This window comes from Cyprinus carpio, chromosome B23 (assembly GCF_018340385.1).
Source record: "Cyprinus carpio isolate SPL01 chromosome B23, ASM1834038v1, whole genome shotgun sequence".
Lineage (NCBI taxonomy): Eukaryota > Metazoa > Chordata > Actinopteri > Cypriniformes > Cyprinidae > Cyprinus > Cyprinus carpio.
Window position 1 is genome coordinate 23,509,383 of NC_056619.1, and position 26,700 is coordinate 23,536,082.

The window sequence follows — 26,700 nt, forward strand, 5'->3', positions numbered from 1 at the left end:
ACATATGACATTTGAAGTTACTGATGTACAACTTTACATGATTGAATGCAGACACAAATGAGATGTGAAGTACAGCAGAGCAGTGTTGAGATTAACAAAAAAAAAAAAAAAAAAAAAAAACCTATTAAAAATTGTTTGTGTTGAATAAAATAAAATGAAAATGAGAAAGGTTGCTAATTTTAACTTGGTTGCTAATTTTTTAATAAGATTAAATTGCACAAAATTAAAATGAAAACTGAAAATATGAAAATAAAATCTAGTTAAAATTTTTTATAAACACTATAATAGTGTAGAAATAATCATATAATACTGCAGCAGAATGGGTACATTTCATTGAATATATTTTGGTCTGTTTGTCAAGCAAAGGTATTGTGCAGAAGCCGAATAGTGCAAAGTCATGCTTTATTTAAATTCCACGTAAAGAAAAAGAATCACAACAGGAAATTACAACAATTTTCTAGGTGAACTATTCCTTTAAAGGGAGTGAGTTTAATAGTGAAGAACAAGAAATCACTAAATAATTCAGAGTTCATCTCCTGACTGCTTTTAACATTTAACAAGATACAGCATATTTTTTATTTGCCAAGATTTTTAAACTATGCAAACAGAAAATGTTAATGGCTATAATATCTTAACCTTTCTCTCTTTCTCTCTGATCCTGTCTTCCCACGCACCCCTGTTTTTTAATGCATGTTCGTTAATCCTGTCGGTTATTCACCCAGATGTTTCAGCCCATCATTTTATTCATCCTCATTCTAGTGTTGTTCTCCTCGCTCTCTTATGCCACCATTTTTAAACTTGTATTTCTTTTTACCCTCTTTTTTGTCCTGTGATCACCATCCGTCCACTCATTAGCATAGTCTCGCCCTTTGTTTTGTTTGTTTGTCAATGTTGTGTATGTTCACCATGGTTGAAGAATCACAGGACGGTCACTTTCCGCACAGAAGTCTGCAAAATCTTAATTTCCAAAAAACTGGAGAATGTTTTATCCAAATCGTACATATATGGCTGCCATTGGAAGGTACACCATCAAGACAATTTTTTTTTTTTTTTTTTGCAACTAAAGACTATCATACATCATAGCAGGAAAACACTGAGCCACTGGAAACTACTTTATCCAGAAGACATTTCTTTCATTTAGGACTATGGATATCAGGCACACTGATGCTTGTTTTACCACCAAAGGTTTGCAATGAAATATAGAACTGAAGTTTACTACTAAGGGGCATGTTATCACATTACCCAGAATGCCTGCCCCTGCACTCTAAGATACTGACATCAGGTGGAATGATTTCCTATCAGAAGCATGCAATGGTGAGTAAGAATATGGTATATAACTGTATACTCAGAGAAGTCAGAAAAAATGTGCACACACGTGTATGGATAGAGAATAACTTACAGGCTTTAAATTTGACTGGAGTCAGGAATCATCCATAATTGTGTGATAAGAACAACTGTTTTGCATAGATTGATTGATTGCACAATAATCTGAAGAAACTGCATGAAAAGATTCATGCGATATGCTAAAGAACAGCTGTGGTTTTGATGGGGTGGGTGAATGGGGGTCCAAGTTCACATAAAGTGCCTGTGTACATGATGACAGTACGCACAAATTACTTTCTGCTGCACACTCTGTTGCACCAGAGCAGGATCAGTCTACCGCTGAATGTGCTTCTCATTCCTGCAAGCATGTCATGGATCAGCAATTTGGAAATCAGAGCTTGCTTTCTTTATGAGTTTATTTAGCTTGTTGGCATCTCCAGTTTTAGTCTCAGTTGAAGCACCTGAGTCTTCAAGATGTCAGCCGTAAATCCTAAATAAAAAGTTGTAAATAGATTAAGATAATTACAAAAACAAGATCTGTGGAAGTGTTGGGTTCACAAATTATTTGGAGCACAAATACATTTGTTTTGGTTTGGATGAGTCTAGGTGATTGACAAGAAAATGACACTTGGAAAACAACACCACATCTGTTATTCTAGAGTGAGTCTCTTTTTGAGAATTGGAAGTAATTTCTTCTCAATTTCGTGCCAGCTGAAAGTAAACTCATTAGCGAAAACCATCAAAGATACAACTGTATTCAAATTTGCCAGTTTTACTGTGTCTCCATTCTCAGAGGCTTTTGCTTTGTTGTTTTCCTTGTTCTCCATTATTGTGCCTGGAAACTATTTAAGTCAGCGGCCAATATTAGGGCTGAACTGTCTGATGGCTGTTTAATGCGCAACTGCCATGCATCAAATAAATAAAAGCATGAGGCGCCCATTAAGAACTGTGGACAGCACACTTAGTATCCACTAATTCTGTACAATGGTATCTTAAAAATAAAATGGACAGAGTGTTTTGAGAGTCCCAAATAGCCCAGTTGCCTGTGGGCATTAGAAGTCATCGAAACAACTGGAATAGGAATCACAAGACCACAATCTGCCAAGTCCTAAAATCAGACTAGCAACAAGACAGTTTCACAGAGGTGGGGTAGAACTGGGCATTTTAAAATAGCCATGTAAACACTCTCCCTCTGCCTTTGTAATTTTAACCTAGAATGTCGGTGACGACAGTCTCCTGCATGGAGACCACAAATGCCGGAATAAATCTGACATTATGACACCAGACACCTGGTAGGTCTGACGTAGCATGGGTAAATACTTAGAGTCACTATAAAGCCCCAGGGCCCCCTAAGGACTACAGTTGTTTACCCCTGAGCTTCAGACAGGACCGTAGTACCGGACAGAGGAAACATTTAAGATCTAATACGCAGGAGTTTTACGTCACACCGTTGGAAGCGAGCCTTCATGGTCCTTGCACAGTTACGTCCCGTTTGAGTACAGGAGTTGTCAAAGGGGAGGCGGTACTGAAACAAGCGCGATCTTGATTTAAGCAACAAACCTGTACTTGAACAGGTTACTAATACTCTACTCATATTCTGGATCATCTGTTTCAATTCATCAAAAACTCTTGAGAGGGACTTACTGGAGGAGCCAATAATAAGATTTAACCGGTAAGGATTAAGAAAGCTTGTAGACAAGCACAGAATATAAACCTCTATTTTTAAACCTTAAAGTATTAAATTGTTACTACTTACAACTCTTTTCTGTGATCTTTCACTTGGGCTGAATGTGTTGGATATATAATTTTAAAAACCTTTTTAGCCTCACTGGTCACAATTTACACTAAAAGTAAAGTAATATAAAAATAAATTACTGTATTTACATATATAAGGACATACTGTATACTTGCTTAAGGAATACTAACAAACGATATGTACTTAATATTTAAATAATTTACAGAACTGTTGGTAAATTCACTTGAATTTACTACTAATGTGATCCTCTACTTTTTCCTACAGAGAGTAAGGGTGTATCAATCATTAAAAGGTGCTCTTACTATACATTTTTAGTTTTATAACACAAAATAACAGAGGTTATAAATATCCTTCCATTTTAAAGTCATACGGTGGTACATTCTGGAAATTTCGTGAGTTAAACTAGGTGTCATGTTCCTTGACGGAAGAAAATTCCTTCCCTAATCCCCGTCGTAAATCAAAGCTTCATTACAGAAAAACTTAGTGACGTTACCACGGAAAGGATGCAACTATTCTGAGCTCATCCAAGCGGGTAAAAGGTTCTACACTTGCTTGGAACTTTGACCTCATCCCTAACTCAAAAGAAGCAGTGTAACCTTGTAGTCAAAGATCTAGACTGGTTGTAGGTGTAGTTTATGCAAGGGGCGACCAGCTACTTTTTACTATTGTGCCTTTGATCAAGAGAGATAAGTTTACTCCAGGGAGACTATCCATGTTATAAAACTGACTTCAGAATCCCTGAAGTCCCTTTAGGTAACTTGAGCATGTCTAATGAAGTTGGTGTCTAAAGAACATGCTGACAATTTTGACAGTTAAGGGTTGGTTTGAAGGACAGGGAATTCATATAGAAATGAGCCAAAGCTTTAAAGCAGGTGTCCAGAGCAAATAGCTGGGATTTTGTTTCCTTCTTTGCGTCTCCTTGAATGGAGTACAATCAAGAAGACTTCACTTATGTTCACATTTATAACACCCTTAAACTTTAAAGCAAGCCATTGTAAACAGTAGCATTTTTCCAGGGACTTAATTTACTTGAGATACCAACTACTACCAGATACTCTGATTACTTAAGAGTACTGTAAAGAAGGAATAGGCTATTTCTCAATGATGAATATCTCTTTTGTCTTCCTAGAGGTATTGGTGGACTTGCCTATGTGGTCACTCCAGTGACCTTTCAGAAATCGCAGCATAGGTTTCTGAGCACAGACACACATACGCAGAAGAATGGCTGCATTGGAATTGCACTGTGGGCCGGAGCCTGGGAGTTGTGTGTGGGGTGGAGACAGAGCTGACCTGCTTGACAGTTTTGACTCAGAGATGCAGGAATGGGAAGATCAGCTACAGGACATGCAGAGGAAGATTGAAGAGGTGAGGCAAATTGTCAACTGAAGTGACGCCAGTCAGTGTGACAGAATCCATATCCATATCTAGAGAGAGAGAGATTCTTATTCAAAAATGTAAATTAACTTAAAAAACATAGTGCTCTGATTTGACTATAAACCATTCCAAAAGATCCACTGGCACTGTTATCCTGCCTGTACTAGAGCCATGGAGCTGTTGATGTTGTGATAGTGGGCACTAACAAGAATTGTGATTGGCTGAAAGGATCTTGACCCCCTGTTGCCTAAGTTGGCTGCATCTCTTGGATATAATAATAGTTGCTTCGCCCCACAACACCATGACTGTGACAGATGTTAACAAGCTTATTAAATCCAAAGGGATAGGGGTTACAGGATACTTATGAACATTCACAAACAGTCTCTCATACCAAAACACAGGAAGTTAATGCAGTCATGCTGAAACAGGCCAACCAAACATGTTGTTATTGGTAGATTAATTAACCTTTAAGCATGCAAGCCCTCCCTCTCATTCTAAAGAAGAAACCCCATGTTGTTTACTTATGTACAGGTTGCATAACTATTCTATGTGTTACATTATGCCAGTTGTTTTTGCTGACTTGTAGATTTAAAACATTTGCTTTTTATGTAGGTGGTCAAAAACTCATACTTTACGAATGCTGAGTTTGTTTCTGACATTGTGATTGTATTTCAGCTGTATAATGAGGTCAAAGCAAGAAGAGAAGCCACCGAGAGTAGCCCAAACAACAAAACAAACAATAAAAACCTGGACATTACTTTGCTTCCTGTCAACTCTCAGTATAGCCACAAGGCCAATGGTTATCATGAACCCCGTGGTCAACCCAACAACAGCCTCCCAATTCGTCAATGCAGTGAAATAAGAGCAGATCCTACAGTTATGCAAAGCTTTGGGTTTCACCCCCCCAGTGAATACTGTAATGACTCCAACAATTACATGCTTAATTCCCTGAGCAATGGTAGCCATTACCCTGCCAGTTGTCATGATCTTGAAAGGAAAGATGCCACCCTAGACATACTCAATGGATACCTTCAACAGAGCCCGAATTTTAGAAGGAATGCAGGGAATTTCGGAGTTCTAAACACAGTGAGTACCTCTTCACTACTGATATATCTCTCCTTAAACTGGACTCTTACACCTCAAGAATTTGTCTTTACACTTTATCCCTTCATTGCCCCTCTTTTTTTTAGATCCAGAACCCTAAGGTATATCCAGTTATGCACAGTTATCAAGACAGCACGAAGACCAGCCTAGTAACAAGCAGGTAAAACCTTTTCAATCTCAACCTATCAGACTCATTCTTATTGTTGTCCTATTATCATGCATGTTTCTTGTTGGTTATATACCAACTCTTAGTGTTTGGCCAATTTCCTCATGTGACTACTTGGTTGATTTGTTTTTTTCACACTAGGACTGCCTTGTGTGTTGGTCTGGGGGAAATTGAGGCTGAGAACAAAAAGAACAAGAAATCAAATTGGGAAGACTCCCAAGCCCACCACGTTAGCTGTAAAGGCCCGGTTTCATCGAACGACCTTCCCCCTAAAAATTCAGCTTCCAAACTAGCAATCAGACAGAGAGATGCTTCTCCTGTAACCTCTCGCTCCACTTACCATGAGTCATCACAACAACCTGACAGGAAATGCCTCTTGCTCGACAGGAAATCTGGCAGCCCATCAGTATTGCGTAAGTTTGGTGCCATGTTGCAGGAGAACGAGGGGAAAACCCTGATTGAGGATGGTCTTGTGACCACCGTTGTTTCTACTGAACCTCCGAGGCACACCAGCACTACCATTTGCCAGAGCAAGTTTGATGCCAGACGGGCATCCTCACGTGTACCCGTCCAAAAATGCCTTGCAGACTGTGACGCACTGGTACCAGATCTGGAGCCCAGCCAGGAGACTTGGGCAGCTGGTCCTTCTAGACACCTCCTCAATGGAGACAAAGATAGTGGGAAGGGTGGTTGTGTTCTTGAACAGCATGGCTTGGCCTATAACTTAAGCCCGACACAGTCTCATCTTAACTCAGGGTATCACAAGGTGGCTTCACTGTCTAAATCCCACAAAGTGGGCTCCCAGAGTGAGGACCTATTTTCTGACTACCAGATGGTGGAAAGGATTCTGGGAGCAGGATCTCAAAACTTCAGTAAGGTACATAGAGGTCTTGGTGTCGACATGATGAGACTGGGAAATGACAACTTGGAGCAACTTCTGGAAATGATGGAAGTGGAGAACAACAGAAGTCAGAGGACCACATTCACCCAGCAACTGGACAACAAGCAGGTGAAGAGGGTACAAATTTGATCAGCACACACACTAGGTTTCAATGGTGTATTTATTTACGTCTGAATGATTGTGCCCATGCACTTGGCAAGTGTTCCTCATTCCTGATTCTGGAAAGCCGCTTTCATGAAGAGTTTATTTCCAAGTGTGCTCTAATCTGGTTTTTAGGTAAACCCAAAGGCCTTGATTAGTTAATTCAAGCACATTTGATTCCAATTTGCAGAAAAGTGGTTCTGTAGGACCAAGAATTAGGAACCTTGCTTTTGATGCATAGGAGCTGTGGTGATCCTGATCTCATTCTCCCATCTCTCCCATATGCTACTTTGCTTTCTGTTTCTGCTAACCTGTCAAATAAAGTCATAATATGTTGGTACATAAAATACAAGTTGATTAATCCAAGTATTGGTCATTTATCCAAAAAGATACTTAAATTAAAACTTTTTCTTCTCTAGGTCAACTGTGAGTCATCTCCTGCAACCAGCAGTAGCCATTTTTCTCGTCCTGCTCGACCAGCCAATCAACGTCGTCCATCCAGATGGGCTAAACATATTCACCCATGCAAAATCGCCCACACATCCTGCCCACCAAGCCCTGGCCTGAAAGCCAAACAAGTCTTGAATTCGTATTCCCGGCACACAGAAACTGTCATCATGTGACCAGGATACAAGAACCTTTTCACCCAATGGCAAAGATGAAACTTTCACCTTTTATAGAACACAGTCTACATTTTTGTATATATATATCCACAACTACATCAAAGTACCTTATTGCAGCCCACTAGGATGGCCTATGGTATTTTCCTTAAATAACTTCAAAAGGATACCGCTTTCATTTAACTCTGCGCTGTTTGAAGTGCTTTGGAAAGAAACTTCAGTGGACATTTTTTGACCTGGTGAACTTCTGTGCCTATATAAACCCTTCATTGCCATTTCTCTTTATTTCTTTTTGTCATTCTCAGTAAATTTTGTATTCTTTTATTCTGTTTTCTATTTTCCCGAGTGCTTTGTGTACAGTGCAGTTCTTTTGGTGCCATGTAGGGCATTTGTTGTAACCATATAAGCATGTATGCAACAAGCATAACATGTATTTAAATATACATGGCAATGAGTTATTGAGCCTTATATATTATGCATAATCTGTAAAGGTGTGTGCAAGCATTTTGGTGTTCTGTCATAAAGTCCATTACATTACTGCATTAGTGCTTCATAATATTGACACGAAGAGGTCATAACAGGCTCATAATATTTTTTATAAGCCTTATTTGACTGTGCCTGATGTGGGCGGTAACTACTCGGTGCATGGCACCTTTTTGCGGGAACATGTCTGCATTTGCCATCCTTGAAAAAAAAAGAAAAGCCAAATGAAGTGATTTATTCTTTAAGTTCAACATCTGTGAAGAGTAAAGTATATCTTTTGACCATATTATAATGAATAAATGCTTTTGGAATGTTTATATATTGTTGTGACATGACCCTTAAAAAACGTGATGCTTTTTGTTTTTCTTCTGGATAATAAACGCAAGTGCTTTGACGAGTTAGTTCATTGTTTTTAGTGTTGATTGCTAATGTTATCATTAATATTTCTGCTCACTGTTACTTTTCTTTGCAATCTGACAAGCTAATTTTCACCTGGTGGACAACAAACCTATAGACTTATGGAGTCTATAGACCAGAGTCATCAAGGGCCAAGACAGTCATAAAAAACACCCCTTTAACCATTAGTTTGAGGAGCGCAAAAATAAAACACCGCCCTCTATTCAATATTCCGTTTCCATTGTAAATACATCACCATATTAAAAGTCGGCAGCATCTTCTGGTTCACGCAGATTTTAAGGCTGGGTTCTTTTGATTTTGGCCAGTAAGCAACCAATAAACCAATGTGCTGATAAATTTACTAACCACATAGCAACAACCTAGCAACCACATATAATATTCTATCAGCAACTTCTCCAAGGTCATGCACCACTCAAATGTTCTTCAGAAATATAATAGTATAGTATAGTAGTTTCCTGAAAATGTGACAACAGTGGGGTAAAACATTTTACAATTTCTTACATCACTTCTCCTCTCACAAAAAAAAAAGCAAAAGCAAAAGTATAAGATGCTTCATGCCAGCATAGTAAAAAGGCCTCTCTTTAATTAGCTCCTTGTTAAGCAGTATTAACAGTATTAACATTGCGCTTGCCCTACGTTACTAAAAGCTATCAAGAAGCATCCTATTCCTCATTCAGAGTCCTAATGTAACCTGCTCTTACCATGCCTTACTATCTCCCTGTCCTGCTCTCACAGTTACTCAACCCGCTGCTGAAATGTTGCACCTGTGCTTGAAATAGGAAGCGTGACGTTGTTTTGGTGCCAGAAATCTTAGACGTGTCAGTGGAGGGCTGAGGGGGGAGGCGTGTGATGTTCAGGGGGCATCTCTCTCTGTCTCACTCTGAATCTGTAAATGAGTAATAAAGTCTTTCCTGCACTATAACACCTCGCTGGAAGCACGGAACAGCATCTTAATGAGGTCTTTAGATATAGATAGATGTTCACAACTTTCATGTGAGGTCTTCATAGCATGCCACATGGATTTATTATTATTAGAGTAACCTGGGGTTAAATGCCTATAGTGAGTGATCATTGCTCACTTGTGGGATTCGAACCAGCACCCTTCTGGTTATCAGCCCTGAGCCTTAACCCCTTAACCACCACCCTGGGGTGCTTACCCAAACAAAACTCCCAGGCTATGATGATACGGTGTTTGCAAGGTAATACTTCATTTGCTAAGGCTAGTTACTTGCAAACCAAAGAGCCAAAGCCCTATGATATTCCAGGGCAAGCTGTGTAGTGAAGTAATAGCAATAGCGATGCTTTAGCATTGATGACTTGAATGATAAATACCTAAAGGGTTAAATGGGCAGCTGGGCATTCTCCATGATGTCATAAAGACGTCTCTCTGGAATTGCTGAATTAATGAAGTCTAATCCTGGACAGCAGAACACCGACAACTTGGCTATATAAAGCTCTCTAAGTGAACACTGATCTCAGATCATCTCAGCCAGTGTCACCTGCTGTTGTACAAGTGTATGAGGAACCGCTTGAATGTGTAAGAGTTGCCCAGTAACACACCTGTGATGTCAGAGAGGAAAGACAACCAGTAAGGAGCCCTTCAGATGTCTTGCCATGTGTCTCTTGCTGCAGCACATTACATAAGAGAAAGAGAGGTATTATACTTTCATAAGTTAATAATGATTAAATACAAGAGAGGCCCAAGTTAGCAAACTCAAATGCTTCTAGCTATGCAAGTTTGATTTCATTTTGTTGCACCCTGAAACACAATTTATATTACATACTGCATTCACACTGTTGTCATAAGGGGCATAAGCATCCATCTATCAATTCCCCAAACTGCTTGATCTTCCAGCATGATGAAGGAAGCATGTTAAGAGAATTTTATGAACATTTACAATTCCTCACCATTAGATTTGAAACAATCAGTGACTGATATTTTAAGGCGGCTCTATTGCCCCCACTGAATGCATTTAAGTTTGTATAATGGGAACATACATATGCAGTGAAGTGGCCAATAATCCACATCTGCATTTACTGTACATACTTGCATGGAGGTATATCTGTGGTCTTTAATTCAAACAACTCAAATCAACCTATATGCTGTTTTAAGTTTCCAAAACTGGACATGCTACAAAATTATTTCCTGGTAAGCAAAACGATTCACCCACATTTTATAGAGCTCCAATATATATATTTACTGCATTTTGAGAAAAAAGCAATGTGAGCCTCTTGGGATCTGTGTTTGAATAATAAATAAGTTTGTGAATATCACCCATGTACTTACAGTAGTCATTCAGTCCATGTATAATTATTTATGTAAGTCTGCAAACATTAAGACAGTAATGCACTCTACATAAATATGCAAATAAATGCAGAAGTGAATAGAAATATGTTTCCAGGCAATGCTATGAAAATGCTGAGTTTCATATTGTAACTTAGTAAACTGTTCACCATGAAAAAATGTTAACTGAAAAAGAAAACTGATAATAGAAGGTGGTTTATGCTACTGCATGTTACAGCACTCCTAACTATGAGAATGAAAGTGAAGTGATGTGTGGCCAAGTAATTGAGATTGAGTGCCGTGAACACAGGCCTCATTGACACTCCTAATTGAGATTGAGTGTTATAGCAGTGAACACACACACCATGAACACACAACCGAAGCCACTGCAGACAAACAGTGCAGACACCTATACAGAAAAAAAGAAAAAAGAAGAAAAAAAAAACTCCATTAAACCCAGTGAAATTTAGTATGCATGAATTCTGTAGGCACTGAACATGCAGTATATATAAGAATAGAATTAATGCTCTGAGATCATAACATTTTACTTTAACTGATCTGAAATTTGCTGGTTGTCATTCCCAATCCCAAAACACATGATAGTCACAGTTGCTGCTGGCGAATGCCAATTAGAGTCACAAGTCTCCAGAGGGTCATTACTTGCTGTCATGGTTGATAATAACATGTCGAAGGGCTTTATGTGTGTGGGCTAAACGACAGAATGAAGTGAATGGCTAATGCAGGCTAGGCATAGCATGACTGTGGCATGGGCACGTGTGCACCTCACGTTGATACCCTGCGCCCCTCTGACCTGCGGATTAAAAGGTCACACACATACTGTATGCTCACACTCACACACACACAGCAGGCATACATCCCTCCTCAGTACTGAAATAGACATCTAATAAAATCAAGAGACACAACAAAGAGTGAAACAGAAAGTGTGTCTGTGTGATAGAAAGTTAATGTTAATGTTAAGAGAAATGGAAGATCATTTTTACTGAATGGGAACATTTAATAAGTCAGTAATTCATTATTTATTTTTACTGTGATCATCAAAATCTCATTTGTATTCCTGTAGTCAAATTTAACCATTGAGATGCCAAAAAAAGGTAATAAAAATGTATTTCTTACTTACAGTGTAAAAATGATTGATATTGTTATTATTACTACTACTATAAAAAAGTAAAATTAAAGTAAATTAAAACATGAAAATAATAAAAAGTATTAGAAATTAGTCATGCAGTAAAAAACAAAACAAAACAAAAAATAAAGGTTTTGGCAAATTGGTGGCTAATTTGTATTTATAAAAAAGTCAGCGAAGTTTAATTTGATGTCTGAATTAACTTTCTTGGTTTAATTGTGAAAGTAACATTAAAGAAAATTTAAAAAATAATTAATAAAAAAATCTACAGTACATGGACAGCAGCAATTATCACCCATTTAATTATATGAGTCAGAGAGTGGGTGGAAAAAGATCCAAGTTACAACACTCACTGATTACGACTTACTTGCAAAGATAAGCAGCATGGACACCTCACAACCTTTGAGACTTCCAGACACTTAGGATAAGGTGTTGATATTGACAACTGCTTGTGACTGATATACCATGTCTTGAGAGATCATGGGAATATCTGTCCTGTTTTCTAAAATAGAGAAAGGTCACAAAACATCCCTTTGAAAGGAGATACTCTTCCACGAGTCTTTAAACAGTGGAAAGTACAGACCACTGGACCACATACAAGATGGACACACAATTGTTCTAAGAAGTATATCAAGAGCAAACTACATCAGACTTAGACAAAAAAGGCCTGCTGTCCTTGTATCTAATAGAACTAGTTTGTGTTTGACTGACAGCTGTGGATTGACAGTCCATGTTGAGAACTTGGCATGACATCTGTGGGACACAAGAGGATGACAGGCCGGAATGGGAGCGTTTGGGAGACTAACGAGAGACGGACAGTTAGCTGGGCCAATTGTGCATGACTTGGCATGAGTTAGGAAAGGAATCTTCTAGGCCATTATCTCCATTACTATCTGACAATGATCTGCATGTTCCTTGCATATTGGGTCAAACTAGAACCATGAGATCTAGGATCAGACCATTTTCACATCCACATTTGAGTCATGCCCTTTGAAGCCATTCCTGATCAAAACATCTTAATAAGGATCTAAAATGTAAAAAAGTTAGGTTCAAAACAAGCTTTAATGACAGCATCTTTTGCATATAGAATGTAACCACAGAAAATAACAAATTTCGCATGTGAAATTTTCTAAATTATAGTTAAATTGATGCCATTTTTAATCAATACAACTTTCTGCTATTGACATTGTGGCTTTCCATCTTTTATGCAAATTGCTGCTACCATTTACATCAACATCAGCACCAAATTGCAGGTAAAACTCATAATTTGCCTTTGATCCTGTTTAAAACTCATTTCTGAGGGAGGCTAGCTATTTTTGTAAGGGAATTAAGAGAAAGAAAATGCACTGACTTTGAATGAAAAACAGAGGACAAGAAATTAGTGGTCTGTAATTTTAATAATAATAATAATAATTGATTGTAAGTGCACAATATACAGTGCCGTGAAATGGTTTTTGCCTCCTTCCTGTTTTTTATTTTTTTGTATATTTGTTGCACTTAAAAGATTCAGATCCTCAAACAAATTTTGATATTACACAAAGATAATGCAAGTAAATACAAAATGCAGTTTTTAAATGATGATTTCATTTATTAAGGGAAAAAATCTGTACAAACCTGCCTGGCCCTGCGTGAAAAATTGATTACCCCCTCCTGGTAAATCATGAAAGAACTTTATTAACCACATTATTTTAGAAAGAGGAGTTAAATTTCACTAGCCATACCCAGGCCTGAATACTGCCAGATCTATTGAATCAAGAAATCACTTAAATAGAAGCTGTCTGACAAAATGAAGCATGCTTTAAGAGCAACACACATGATCTAAAGAAATTCAAGAAACAGATGAGAAACAAAATAGTTGACATGAAACTGGAAAGGGTTTTAAAAGCCATTTCTAAAGCTTTGGGACTCCAGCGAACCACGGTCAGAGCCATTATCCACAAAGGAGAAAACTTGGAACAAACTGAACCTTCCCAGGAGAGGCCGGACTAGAAAATTACCCAAGAGCGCAAAACGACTCACCAGGAGGTCATAAAAGACCCTAGAACAACATCTAAAGAACAGCAGGCCTCATTTGCCTCAATTAATCTCAGTTTGCAACAAAAGAAAGAACTGAAAAAACGGCATACATGAGAGAGTTCCAAGGCAAAAGCCACTGCTGACCAAAAATAACACAAAGGCTCGTCTCACATTTGCCAAAAAAAAAAAAAATTATTGATTTTCCCCAAGACTTCTGGGCAAATATTCTGTTGACTGATGAGACAAAAGTTGAACTTTTTGTAAGGTGTGTGTCCCGTTACATCTGGCGTAAAACCAACACAGCAGTTCATAAAAAGAACATCATACCAACAGTCAAACATGGTGGTGGTAGTGTGATGGTCTGGGGCTGCATGAATTCTGCAAACTAAAACAAAAACTCTGAACTATAACATAAAACCATCAATTAGAAACCCCAACCATCAGACACTTATCCAAAAGATGCTGACATTTGGGTTATGCAGCAGGACAATGATCCCAAACACACCAGCAAAGTCCACCTCTGAATGGCTAAAAAAAACAAAAGATTAATTTTTTGCAATAGCCAAGTCAAAGACCGGACTTAAATCCGATTGAGATGCTGTGGCATGACCTTAAACTCTCCATTCATGCTCAAAAACCCTCCAGTGTGGTTGAATTAAAACAATTCTGCAATAAGAGTGGGCCAAAATTCCTCCACAGTGATGTGAAAGACTCATTGCCAGTTATCACAAACACTTGATTGAAGCTGTTGCTGTTAAGGATGGAACAACCTGTATTTTATATATTTAGGGCATTTACTTTTTCACGTAGGGCCAGGCAGGTTTGGACAGCCTTTTTCCCTTAATAAATGAAATCATTTTGTATTTATTTTTGGGTTATCTTTGTGTAATTTTAAAATTAGTTTGATGATCTGAATCTTTTAAGTGTGACAAATATGCAAAAAAAAAAAGTAAAAAAAAGAAAAAAAAAAGAAAGAAAAAACAAATCGGAGGTGGGCAAAAACCCTTTTTTTTACGACACTATACACTGTTACACTGTTAAAAATAGTTTAGGGTCATTTGGTATTTTTACTTTTTTTTAATAAATGTATATTTTTATTCAGCATGGATGCATTAAATGGTGCAAAAGTGACAGCAATGACATTTATGTTATGAAATATTTTCCTTTAAAATAAATGCTGCACATTAGAATGATTTCTGAAGGATCATGTGACACTGAAGACTGGAGTAATGATGCTGAAAAGTCAGCTTTGTGTCACAGGAATAAATATCATTTTAAAATATTTTAAAATAGAAACATTATTTTAAATTTTATATATACATTGTATTTTTGATCAAATAAATACAACCTTGGTGAGCAAAAATGTTATGTTGTTTATATAAACTGTGGGATGGTCTAAAATGAGTTTCACATGCAATCGATAGAGCTTGACTTATTTTGAACCCATATAACATTTTGTTTCACAATAAAAGAGTCATGTGAACTCAGCTTTAGAAGGTAAACAAGGGTAGCATGGCATATAAATAAAAAACGCAGCTCGGCCTTGAATGTCGAGAGAGACAGCTGTCAGTTAAAAAAACCCTCTCGACCTCTAATGACAGGCATTTTAGACACTTCTATTCAGTGCTACACCGCAGACAGGTTAAAAGAGGTTGCTGATTGCATGGGTATATCCAGAGAACTGTCCTCACATCAGATATAGCTCAGTCCTGTGTACAATACAGACCTGACAGTCACTCCTGATGGCCGTCTATGCTGACAACTGGACTATTAGACTGGCAGTCAGCCTCTGATAGGTTAAGACTGTCAGCCGTTGCTATGGTGGTTCAGATTAAGCATACTGATTCTAGGGAGAATGTTATTAACTTCATGTTCCAAACCTGTTATATTTTTTTTCTTCTTCTGAACACAAAAGAAGATATTTTGGAAAATGTGGTTATCCAAACACTTTTTGTTCCCTAATTACTAAATACTATGGTAAGTAACTAATTAGAGACCAAAAAGTGTTTGGTTACCCACATTCTTCCAAATATCTTATCTAGTGGTTATCTTATCGAGAGAAGAAAGAAAATCATACAGGTTTGGATCTAAATCTACAGGTTTGGAACAATTTGAAAGGGGGGGGGGAGAGGGGAAAGACAAATTTTCATTTTGAGGTGGATTATCCATTTACAGTAGATAAAGTAGTTATGAAACTTTTTACATCACGGGATATTAAATATATGACTAAAGCTCTGAGCATGAAAGCATACATGACCCGTTTATCTGGCGCCTGAGCACATGTAAAGAGACAGTGAAGAATAGAGCAACTCAAGAGGGTGAGAAAATCACACTCTCAGTCAGTCTGAGACTTGGGAATGTGAACTCCACCAACAGCTGCTGTCAGAGAGAAGATTATCACCTGATCTCCACACTGTCCCTCAGACCAGTGTAATATCAGCATGGAGAACCAGAACCTCCTTACAGTAGCAAAATGTCTCATATTCATATTTTGGTTAAATATTACTAAAAAAAATTATAACTTTTGAACAGTAGTGTAATAACAACCAAAAAAAAAAACAATATTATAAACCAAAACACAAATATAAAAAATTTATACACAAATATAAACAATATAACAACAGATCTACAAATCAATATAAAACAACAGACCAAAAAACCAAAATCACCCCAAAAAAATAAAAAATTAGAGAAAAAATGCAACAACAAAAAATGTTTATATGGAGATCAATAAAGAGGAAAAACCACCTAGACACTACAATGTCAAAACAGATTCAAAAAGCTAATAACATGCACAGGATGAATCTACAAATCAAGGTTATGCCCCAAAATTCTATAATCCCCCGAAAAGCATAAATCGGCTTTTGCTTGAATTATACATGACCTTTTCTTGACAGAAAGAGAGAGAGAGAGAGAGAGAGAGAGAGAGAGAGAGAGAGAGAGAGAGAGAGAGAGAGAGAGAGAGAGAGAGAGAGAGAGAGAGAGAGAGAGAAGTTTAGGTAATTTAGATGACTTTACACATTAAACCAAATTGTGTAAAAGTACTCATGCTTAAATGTGCAGCAAAATGCCGAAAACTATGAAAAATCAACTCATTATAAAAACCAGACAACAGACGAGTCTGTAGTTTTGAACATCCAAATGGGCCAATCAAATTAACACTCAATAATATGCATAAATTTAGGTGATGATACACACCTTCAGGGTGAAAAAACTTCAGGCACCTAAACACCAGAGAGAACTCTGTCAAGTGTTTGATAGCTAGGAAATAATAAGATATATATTATACAGTGGCAGTTTATAGTGCCCACTGCAGAGCACACTCTGATCTTTAATTTGAGAGTATTCACATCATAATTGGAGGAAAAGTTAACCACAGCTCTTTAATATGTAACTTCCCCCTTTATCACGGGACCGTAAGTAATTGGACAATTAACTCAAAAGCTGTTTCATTAGCAGGCGTGGGCTATTCCTTTGTTATTTCTACATCAATTAAGCTGGTAAAAGTTCTGGAGATGATTTTAAGTGTGCCATTTGCATTTGGAAGCTGTTGCTCTGAACCCACATAATGCAGTCAAAGGACCTCCCCATACAAATGAAAACGACTACTGTTAGGCTTCATAATCAAAACAAATCCATCAGAGAGATAGCAGTTAAATTAGGAGTGGCCAAATCAACAGTTTGGTACATTATGAAAAAAAAGCACTGGTGAGCTCAGCAACATAAAAAGGCCTGGATGTCCATAGAGGACAACAGTGGTGGATGATTGGAGAATCCTCTCAATGGTAAAGAAAAACCCTTTCACAACATCCAGCCAAGACAAGAACTCTCTCCAGGAGGTAGACGTGTCACTGTCAAAGTCTACAATCAACTGAAGACTTCACAAAAGCAAATACAGAGGCTTCACCACAAGGTGCAAACAAGGCCAAATTAGACTTTGCCAAAAACATCTAAAAGAGAAATAAAGCATTTTTTGGATGGCTGAAATTAAGATCATGCTGTACCAGAATGGCGGGAAGAAAAAAGTGGAGAAGGCTTAGAACAGCTCATAATCTAAAGCATAAAACATCATCTGTGAAACATGGTGGAGGATGGATGGCATGAGTTTCCAGTGGCACTGGGTTACTGGTGTTTATTGATGACGTGACAGAGAACAGAAGCAGCCGGAAGAATTCTGAAGTGTATAGGGAAATACTCTCTGCCCAGATTCTGGAGCAAAGTTGATTGGGTGGCACTTCAGAGTACAAGTGGACAATGACCCAAAACATACAGCAAAACCAATCAGGAGTTTTTTAAAGTAAAATAGTGGAATATTCTGCAATGGCCAAAGTCAGTCTCCTGATTTTAACCCGATTGAGCATGCATTTCACTTGCTGAAGACAAAACTAAAGGCAGAAAGACCCACAAACAAACAACAACTGAAGTCAGCTGTAGTAAAGGCCTGGCAAAGCATCACAGAGGTGGAAGCCCAGTCTCTGCTGATGTCCATGAGTTCCACACTTAAGGCAGTCATTGCCTGCAAAGGATTCTAAGCAAAATATCAAAAATGAACATTTTATTTATGATTATATTTGTCCAATTACAGTTGAGCCCCTGAAAATGGGGGGATTGTGTATAAAAATGGTTGTAATTCCTAAGCATTTTGTGTTATATTTCTGTTCTACCCCTTGAATTAAAGTCTGCACACCAATTTTTTTGTCAGTGTCCAAATATATATGGACCTAACTGTATATATGTGTGTGTGTGTGTGTGTTGTGTGTCCAAATATATATGGTGTGTGTGTGTATATATGTATGTATGTGTGTGTATATGGTGCATATTGAAGTATATTATAATATATAATATATTATGTGTGTGTGTTGTTTGTATTGACAAAATAAAACATTATTAAGATTGTTTCACAATAATACTCCATTGTTTTATGTTGCATTCAACGTGTTACTTGCGGTTTCTTGTAATTATTTGTGAACTTTACTAGCAGTTCCTAACTTTTTTAAAGTGTATAGACAGCCTTATACCTTGGATATCGTGCCTTTAAAACTGTTGACTGGTTAAAACGCAGACTGTGATCTGATCCAGGGGAATGACCCATGCATACTTGCCGGCGCCGTGACCAGAGCACAGCAGAAAATGAGCTGAGATGTCATCAGCGCAGTGAGGTGTCATATGAAAGTTATTAATGATTACACAGACATTACCGAATGAGATCATCTCAGACACTGAGCCAACATGTTCGCTAAATACCGACAGCCAGAGACAGGGCATTGTCCTTAAATACACATCCACACGCACAATAAATACATGTTCGATCCCTAAAGTAAGACCATAAAGGCCCAAAGATTGTCCTGAAATATCAGGCTGCCAAGTTTGGTTGAAGCTATGAAGGTGAACAGCGACTATACAAACATTCCCTTTGCTATTCAAGGAGTGAGATGCTACTGTAGATCCATCAATCCATCCCCCCTGTAGTGATGGGATAGAGACGCAATGGCGGATTTCTGTCTGGCGGACAAGAGGAAGGGCGTGTCATTCGGGTCACCGCAGACAGAGTTTAACGAGTTTACTGGAGTGCTGCAGGGGTCTGTCCTGGGAGATGCCTAGGTTCATGCACCTCGGACTCCACTATGTCTGAAGACAAGAACAAAATCCTCACCATAATACTGATCACTGAGACTGTCATGGCTATGTTCTATGTCACTATATTTGTAACAATCCCACTTACCCATATTTTACAGACAGTCATGCATACACAAACTGTTCAAGTTTTGTTCCTCTTTGGAACAGACTGATTAAAAACCCAAATAAATTCTAATTGGACCTTAATTTTGTGGTTTTTGTTGTGCTTGCACAAACAAGTAAATTTAAAGCAATTATCATTTTTAAAGTGAACTATCCTTTAAAGAGATACTCCACCCCAAAATGAAAATTTTAGATCTTTGGAACACAATTTAAGGATTTTGGATGAAAATTGGGAGGCTGTGACTGTCCCATAGACTGCCAAGTAGAATAGTCCATCTGCCATCAGTGACGTTATGTGACAAGAATACAAGAATACACAAAGAAAACAAAAATAACAATATTTTGGAGAATATGAGCTGAACGCAGGGGCCACAAGGATACATTTTCTATGTGTATTTATGCTTTCGTTTGACCCTAACAAAGGATGTGGGTTCGAGTCTCGGGCCAGCATTTTCTATGGTGCCCTTGATGGCTTTAAACCCCCAACTGCTCCCCGGGTGCTGAAAGCAAAAATGGCTGCCCACTCTCCGGGTGTGGTGTGCGGCTTTTGATGGGTTAAATGCAGAGCACAAATTTGAGTAGGGTCACGTCACTTATATTCTTCAAAATGGCACTACGGTAATGCGGAGAGACACAGAAGAGACAAATTATTGAATAAAGTCATTATTTTTTGTTTTCTTCACGTACAAAAGTATTCTCGTCGCTTCAAAATGTTACGGTTGAACTGGACCTTGATAATGTAATTTACTTGGCACTCTATGGGACAGTCACAAGCCTCCCGGTTTTCATCCAAAATATCTTAAATTGTGTTCTGAAGACGAACAAAGATTTTACAGATTTGGAACGACATGGGGGTAATTGATTAATAAAATTTTCAATTTGGGGTGGAGTATCCCTTTAACAAAATTCAAGCCACTTACTTTGTGAAAGCAAGATATTTTTCACATAAGTATCAGTAAGTTTATAGCCATACCTTTCATTTTAGGATACAGTATTGCAGTGATAATAAATCTTGAGTCTTTGTGTAAATATTACCCAGAAAAGATTGTAGATCACCTTTGACTAGTTTCAGCATCATCTGCATCTTGCACACAAAAATGGCAAGACCTTTCTCAAAAATCTCAACTTCAATCAGCTGGCTTCACACAGTTCCTGGAAGTCAGTGTGCACAAGATTTTAATTAGTTCATTTTAAAAAACAAAAAGTCAGAGAGCACTATTCAGGAATAACTATTCCTATAAGAACTACATACATTTTAATAGCACCTCTGGTTCAAAACTTATTCAGAAAGTTTTACATCTGCAAATCATTTTTTTTTTCAATTGTCTGCAGTAATGAAACAACTTTGAAGATCTGATAGTGTTGCTGATTTCTGAAACTGAGCTTTGGTGGCTAATTCCAGTTTTAGCACGTTTAGACTATGCATAATATTAGCAGGTGGAAAATTACAAAATCAACATTCTTTAAGGTAAAGTAAACCTTAAACTGAAATATATACATGAGGACAGTTTGATCTCAGACAGGTAACAGACGACACTTTATTTCTCAGATAAACCTGGTAACAAAACACAGTTAAAACATAAATACACCAAAAAGAAGTTATTCTTGATTTTAGTTTTCATTTTGTTTTGTTGACAACAAATAACCTGAACAAATGGAGATGAGAATTAGCAGGGTTGAAAATAACATAAAAATTTCAAAAAACTTCAAATAGGACACCTATGCTTGAAAACCACTCACTCACTCGGTGTGCTGCAGTCTGAGGAGTACTTTACAACTAGAAATTACAATATGATAAAACTCGCCTTTCCCAGAGTTCAAAGCGCCATAGTCCAGGGCTCCATCCTTGCTCACAGAAACACATGCAAATCCATGAAACAGATAAAGCACACCAAGATGAGACAGAAGAATAAAAACAAGTTGCTTAAAATAAACGCAAATGCACACACACACGCCGTTAAAGAGTTTTAAACCTCACATCATGAATCACTAGAAGTAGTAAATGTAAGATGATTGAAGGTGTTCTAATGACTAGAGCATGTTAAAGAGGAATCCTTGGCAAAACTACAATAAATTATTTTCTCATTAGGTTTTGCTTTTGAAATTATGCTGGTTTTGCATCTAATGCTTGTTATTTCACCAAAAGGATTTATTACCACTTGCTGCAGATCTAGAAGGCTCTGTACCAGGTGGTGCATAACAAAATGTTCTACATTTCCATGAAAATACTGTTTGCAAAATATAAAGTCATGCATTTTGATCTATCAGAATAATTGCGATATTCAAATAATAAAACTAGTTAAGATGCAATGCATATGGGTTTCCTACCAAGAGATGCAATTTTATTTTATCATTATTAAAACAGTGCATAAAGTTCCAATTATTTTCTGATGGCAGTGCAGAAGCCTCAGGTTAAAAGCTGATATGGCATATTTTTATGAAAAGATTTTAACTCCATTACACCACAGCTCATTATTACTGTATGACTCCATAACCAATGGATAATGGTGTTGAGCCATTCTAGATGAAAAAAACGGGAACCTTAAGAACATGTTTGGGTCATATTTCACCCTAAAAATAAAAAAGGAGAAGCCTGTACTGTAGATGATTAAGATTTCTTCGCATTGTGAAATTGTGTACAATTAGGCAAATTCTCATTAATGCAATAATAAATACAACTTTTAGATAAATGTATGTAGCACAGTAATAAGAATCAAATGAAAATCAGCACTGAGAATAATAACTAAAACAAATGCATTAGAGTAATGAGAGTTTAGGATGAAATGTGCGTAATTGTTAGCAAAACAAAAATCTTAACGCTTTTACCAGGCTTGTGCAAAATATAGTTTATACACTTTTCTTTTAATTTCAGGGTGAAAAGTAGTTTTATTCTGAATATTTATTTTCAATTACATGAATGCAAATGAAAGTGTAATGGTTGGACCAATTTACAGTATTCTAGGCATGATAAAAGCAAGTTTATTGTAGTTTTGCCTGTAATTTCCATTAAAGAGTACAGCCCTGGTACAGTCCTCCAAGACTGAAAGAGAAAGACAAGCACTATTCTTACACTAAAACCACCCGCCCCAAGCCTCCACCCTTATCCAAGACCGTGTTTCATTGATTTGAATGGTTCACTCGTTTCATTTTTTGCATTTCAGAGATTGGTTAGAAATACCCAGCGGTTGTAGGAGTTAGGTAGGAGTCCTGTAGTTGTGCTGCCGTCAGACCTTCGTAATGGTGCACTGACCATCGGGGCACCCAGAGCGATCGCCGCTATGCGCTGGGCCACCACCAGGGGGTGGTCTGTCCAACTGATGCAGTCTATGCCTACCCTGGGAGCCTTCTGTGTGCTCGTCTTCACCTTCATCCCCAGCCTGATCATCTTCATCCTCGCTTGTGCCAGACTCCGATTCATACCCCGAGGCATCCGGAGCGGCCGAATCGTCTTCGTCATCTGCGTCTTCCTCTTCTGTTTCTTGCTCAGCAGGATTCATATCGAGTTGGGAGAGAGCCTGTACAAGCTGAATATCGCCGGAGGAAGCAGGGCTGGTCAGGTGACCGCCCAAGACAGTTGGCGGCCTTACGGGAGCAGAAGCAAAGACTCCTTGTGGACGTCCTCCGCTGATTCCAGTGTCTGCGCCATCCGCCGAACTTTCTCGCTCCACTGTGGCGCCATCTACTGTTCCATTTAAATCCGCAACCGCGGGCGCTGCAATGGGATCATTTCCTGATCCCGATGTGGAACTGAGATTGGGATCTGGATCGAGTCTTAATCCAGCCACACCCTTCTTAGGGATGTCCACCACATCCCTCTTCATCCTCCTCCTGCGGCCGTGTTCGTTCCTCCTGTACTGCACCATGTTCTCCAAGTCGGCCACATACAGGAACCCGGCGATCAGCATCTCGGCGCTCTTCTTTCCCTTGTTGAACGCGTCCTCTAGCTCTCGGCTTGTCCGCTCGTCGTACTGCCACCATCCATTACGCCCCTCGTAGTACCAGGCGTGGCCACCAGTCCCCGTCCCACGTCCGCCAGTCGCCGAAGCCTTCAGCTCCTCGGGCGAGAGCAAAGTAGGACGCTCCAGGAAGTCCTCAGGCACTTCCCCTCTACACAGGGCGCAGCGTTTGCTGTGCCAGGAAGCTCCTTTCACACATAGGAAGCAGAAAATATGGCGGCATGGCAGGCGTACGGGGTGGACACAGCTCTGCAGACAGATTGCACACTCCGGAATGGGCAGCGAAGGAGACGAAGGGGACGGACTTCCCTCCGTCACAGACTCCCCACTCACCTTCTTGCCAGATGTCAAGGAGTCCACAGAAAGATTCACCTCGCCGCAACTAGCCATGCTGTGAAGAAAATAAAAACAAAATGATTTCACAGGAAAAGATGCATGGAAACACAAGTTTGGAGAAATGCACTGCCTACACAAGCTAATGTCAGCGTTATGTAAGCAGATGTAACAAATGGGGCACTGTTTACCAAACTATGTAGCCTAAGTCGACAAAAGTCACGAGTAAACAGGGCTAGCTTGAGTTCTTTGTTCACTGTTGCTCTAGCATTTCCAGTCTCTCATCTAAGTATTACTCCACATTTACAAGAAAGAGTGCCATTCATGTATTATCTGTCAATATAAAACAGAAGTCTTGTGCAACACATAAAATAAAAAAAAGAGTTGTTAATTTATATTTGGAAGCACATTCATTGAAACCAGAAGCACAACGAACGAGAGGAAGAACTACACTACGCTGTTATCTTGACAAGATTTCTTAATTTGCACTTAAATCTTTGTTTACCATTATAAATTTATAAAACTGACTCCAACATAACCATCTGGCTTGATAGGTCAACCTGTGTATGCTCATAATGGCAACTGTCCCAAATCAGACGCAGAAATGATCTAAATATATCATGACCCAAATCCTTTACAGCCAAACCATTTACGGGACATTTTATGATGCTGGTACAGAATATACTAGAATATCAGACATTACTTTTATGTTACGTGAGATAAGGTTAAACACACTGTTATGATAAATAACAGCAATAAAATATTATATTTGTTAAAGCTTAAACTAAAATGTCTGACTGGTTGGAACCATTAAATTTACAATAACAGTTTTTAAATAATACAATAAAAGAATAATATTTAACAATTTACATTTAAAATTCATAAACTTAAATCAGTAAAACGCAACATATATTTACAAAAATAAAGAAAACATACAGACTGAAAAATAGTAATATTTGCAAAATAATTAAGTTATTGATATTTAAATGTTTAAATAAACAAACCATAAAGATTCGGTTATAAGTACATTATTTAACAAACATTACACTAAAATATTTTTAAATGGTTTAAACCTTCAAAATAATTTAATAATATAAAATAAAATAAAATCACTAAAAATGTTACACCGACAACAGCTAAAAGGGTGAGATAGACTGTAAATTAAATAACTTTTAATAAAACAATATTAATATATTATCATGATAAATATACATATTTGGATTAAACTAACTGGGTCACGTTGGGCGGTTAAACAGACAAATGTGTTTTTATATCGCATTACAGGCCCAAATCCATCGACAACTCAAACTAGAGTTACTGAAATCTACCTATTTACACTTGTAGGTGTCATATTAATAAATTATCTAATTACACACACTGATTGAATGAGATTTATCAGGCTTTGTAAGTGTTGATGTTTAGATCGGATCACTGATAGCTCAGATTGAGGCCTGTAGACAAGACAACACCCCGACCAAAACACAGCAGGAACAGCCTTATTTCACACTAAAACACAGTCCCTAAACCCTTCCAAATGATCGATTTATAAACTACGAGCATATTAAATCATATTTTTATCATCAGTTGGGTTATTTGAATAAATATTTATATATTTGATGATTTTGCTGCGTCTTGTCTGAATGTCTTTCAGTTCACTCACCTGACAAAATAGCCGAAATTTCGCCTCTTTCTTTCAGCGACGATCAGATTTGGCTCACCTGCTAGTCGCCGGATGATCACTCATTGTTCGTTTATTGACTAAAATTAATTGGTAACGTTAGAATTCGCTCGACACAGATGAACACAATAATGTTTGTACGCCTCCTCTGTGATAATAAGACCTCTGACGTGTGTTCGTGCGCATCCACTCTGCGCAAAACTTGCGCAGACCCTGAAAAAATACAAGTCTCTCTCATGAAATACATTGAGCGTTTAGCGTTCACGTTGCTCAGAAACACTCTAAATCTAAATGTCAACGTTAACGGATTCACATCATCTTGAGAACAGCATAAAAGTTTTTTTTTTTTTTTTATTTAAGTATTTTCACATCATTATAGTGTTCGGTGCTTAAGAAAAACAGGTAGTAGTTTTCAAAAAAATATTTCAAACAAAAGCATGGCCTGCCAGTATTATAGTGCATGGTTCATCAAATCAAGCAAGAGTCAGAAATCGGCCTATTTAAGCATTTATAAATTATTTTAAATATTGTCCAACAACGTTCACTTAATAGATTAATGTTATGAATCTAACGTTATTTGAAGACAGGCTGACACTTCCATGCTTTTTCGCATTTTGAAATATACAGCGGTATATAATGACTCGCATTTGTTTAGTTATATGTTTTTAGATTAAATTTTTTTAAGTTACATTAATGTTTTTATGGGTGAAAAAAACGTTATTTTAATTAATATTGATTTAGTTACAGCATTTAGTTGTAAAGGGATGGTTTGTACCATTTGTAACATCAACTAGTTTCACATCTGGACTGTAACATTATGCTGAGACTTGTTAACGACCATATCCGTCCATTTTGTGATGTGCTATATTTTCAAGACAGTGTCACTAGAGGGCACAATTGTGTTAGAAAAAAAGGGAGGGAAACAGCTGCTTGTCTCTTGGGAATTAGCAGTGAATCTGTCTACATAACCAACTAATTAAACTAGAAAAGGAATCTATTTTTATGTGCTGCAAGTAGGTTAAGAGCACATCGATTTGTAGTTGTATGCAGAATCAGAAGTTTTCTATTACTCACTCTGCTATTGAAAACTCAACACCTAGCACATAGGATTCAAATGTTGGCATTTTTCCTGTTATGCCCACTGAACTGCATTAATCTCAATTACAGGAGGCAGTACAGTAATAAACAGATCCGTGCCTATATCCTAAAATATGATATTCACGCTGCACGCCTGCAGGATTTTGATTAAGTAACAGCATGTTCAC

General features: G+C 37.8%; 3 protein-coding genes across 5 annotated transcripts in view; 2 read left to right on the plus strand and 1 right to left on the minus strand.

The window, feature by feature from the left end:
- The window catches only part of LOC122134624 (protein SOGA3-like), a 6,223-nt gene extending 5,167 nt beyond the window's left edge, over positions 1-1,056 (plus strand). Inside the window, exon 7 of the mRNA XM_042751359.1 lies at positions 723-1,056. Within this exon, the coding sequence (XP_042607293.1) occupies positions 723-833 (111 nt within the window). The 3' untranslated portion in view covers positions 834-1,056. The remainder of the gene's footprint in view (positions 1-722) is intronic.
- On the plus strand, positions 860-8,269 carry LOC109057720 (uncharacterized protein KIAA0408-like). Of its 2 annotated transcripts, none has more exons than XM_042751361.1 (6): positions 860-1,314; positions 4,211-4,444; positions 5,129-5,539; positions 5,644-5,717; positions 5,865-6,732; positions 7,185-8,269. In XM_042751361.1, exons 2-6 carry the CDS (start codon positions 4,301-4,303, stop codon positions 7,386-7,388), a joined length of 1,701 nt encoding a protein of 566 aa, XP_042607295.1. In that variant the 5' UTR covers positions 860-1,314; positions 4,211-4,300; the 3' UTR covers positions 7,389-8,269. The 2 variants fall into 2 exon arrangements, with proteins under 2 accessions (XP_042607295.1, XP_042607294.1); XM_042751360.1 differs by lacking the exon at positions 860-1,314 and adding an exon at positions 1,339-2,995 and having other exon boundaries at positions 4,209-4,444.
- Positions 8,270-20,983: 12,714 nt separating this feature from the next.
- Positions 20,984-25,635, minus strand: rnf146 (ring finger protein 146). Of its 2 annotated transcripts, none has more exons than XM_019063293.2 (2): positions 25,418-25,635; positions 20,984-23,815 (listed from the first exon to the last, which is right to left on the minus strand). In XM_019063293.2, the coding sequence occupies exon 2, from the start codon at positions 23,812-23,814 to the stop codon at positions 22,693-22,695; it is 1,122 nt and encodes a 373-aa protein (XP_018918838.2). In that variant the 5' UTR covers position 23,815; positions 25,418-25,635; the 3' UTR covers positions 20,984-22,692. The 2 variants fall into 2 exon arrangements, with proteins under 2 accessions (XP_018918838.2, XP_042606139.1); XM_042750205.1 differs by having other exon boundaries at positions 25,476-25,604.
- Between the last annotated feature and the right edge of the window lie 1,065 nt (positions 25,636-26,700).

What these genes read in the sequence shown, in the direction of transcription:
- LOC109057720 (XM_042751361.1), top strand. Translation starts at nt 4,301, where the DNA reads ATGGCTGCATTGGAATTGCACTGTGGGCCGGAGCCTGGGAGTTGTGTG. An exon ending in TGCAGAGGAAGATTGAAGAG is followed by an intron (nt 4,445 to 5,128) that starts GTGAGGCAAATT and finishes ATTGTATTTCAG; the next exon opens with CTGTATAATGAGGTCAAAGC. An exon ending in ATTTCGGAGTTCTAAACACA is followed by an intron (nt 5,540 to 5,643) that starts GTGAGTACCTCT and finishes TCTTTTTTTTAG; the next exon opens with ATCCAGAACCCTAAGGTATA.
- rnf146 (XM_042750205.1), bottom strand. Translation starts at nt 25,501, where the DNA reads ATGAGTGATCATCCGGCGACTAGCAG. An exon ending in GATCATCCGGCGACTAGCAG is followed by an intron (nt 23,816 to 25,475) that starts GTGAGCCAAATC and finishes TTTTCTTCACAG; the next exon opens with CATGGCTAGTTGCGGCGAGG.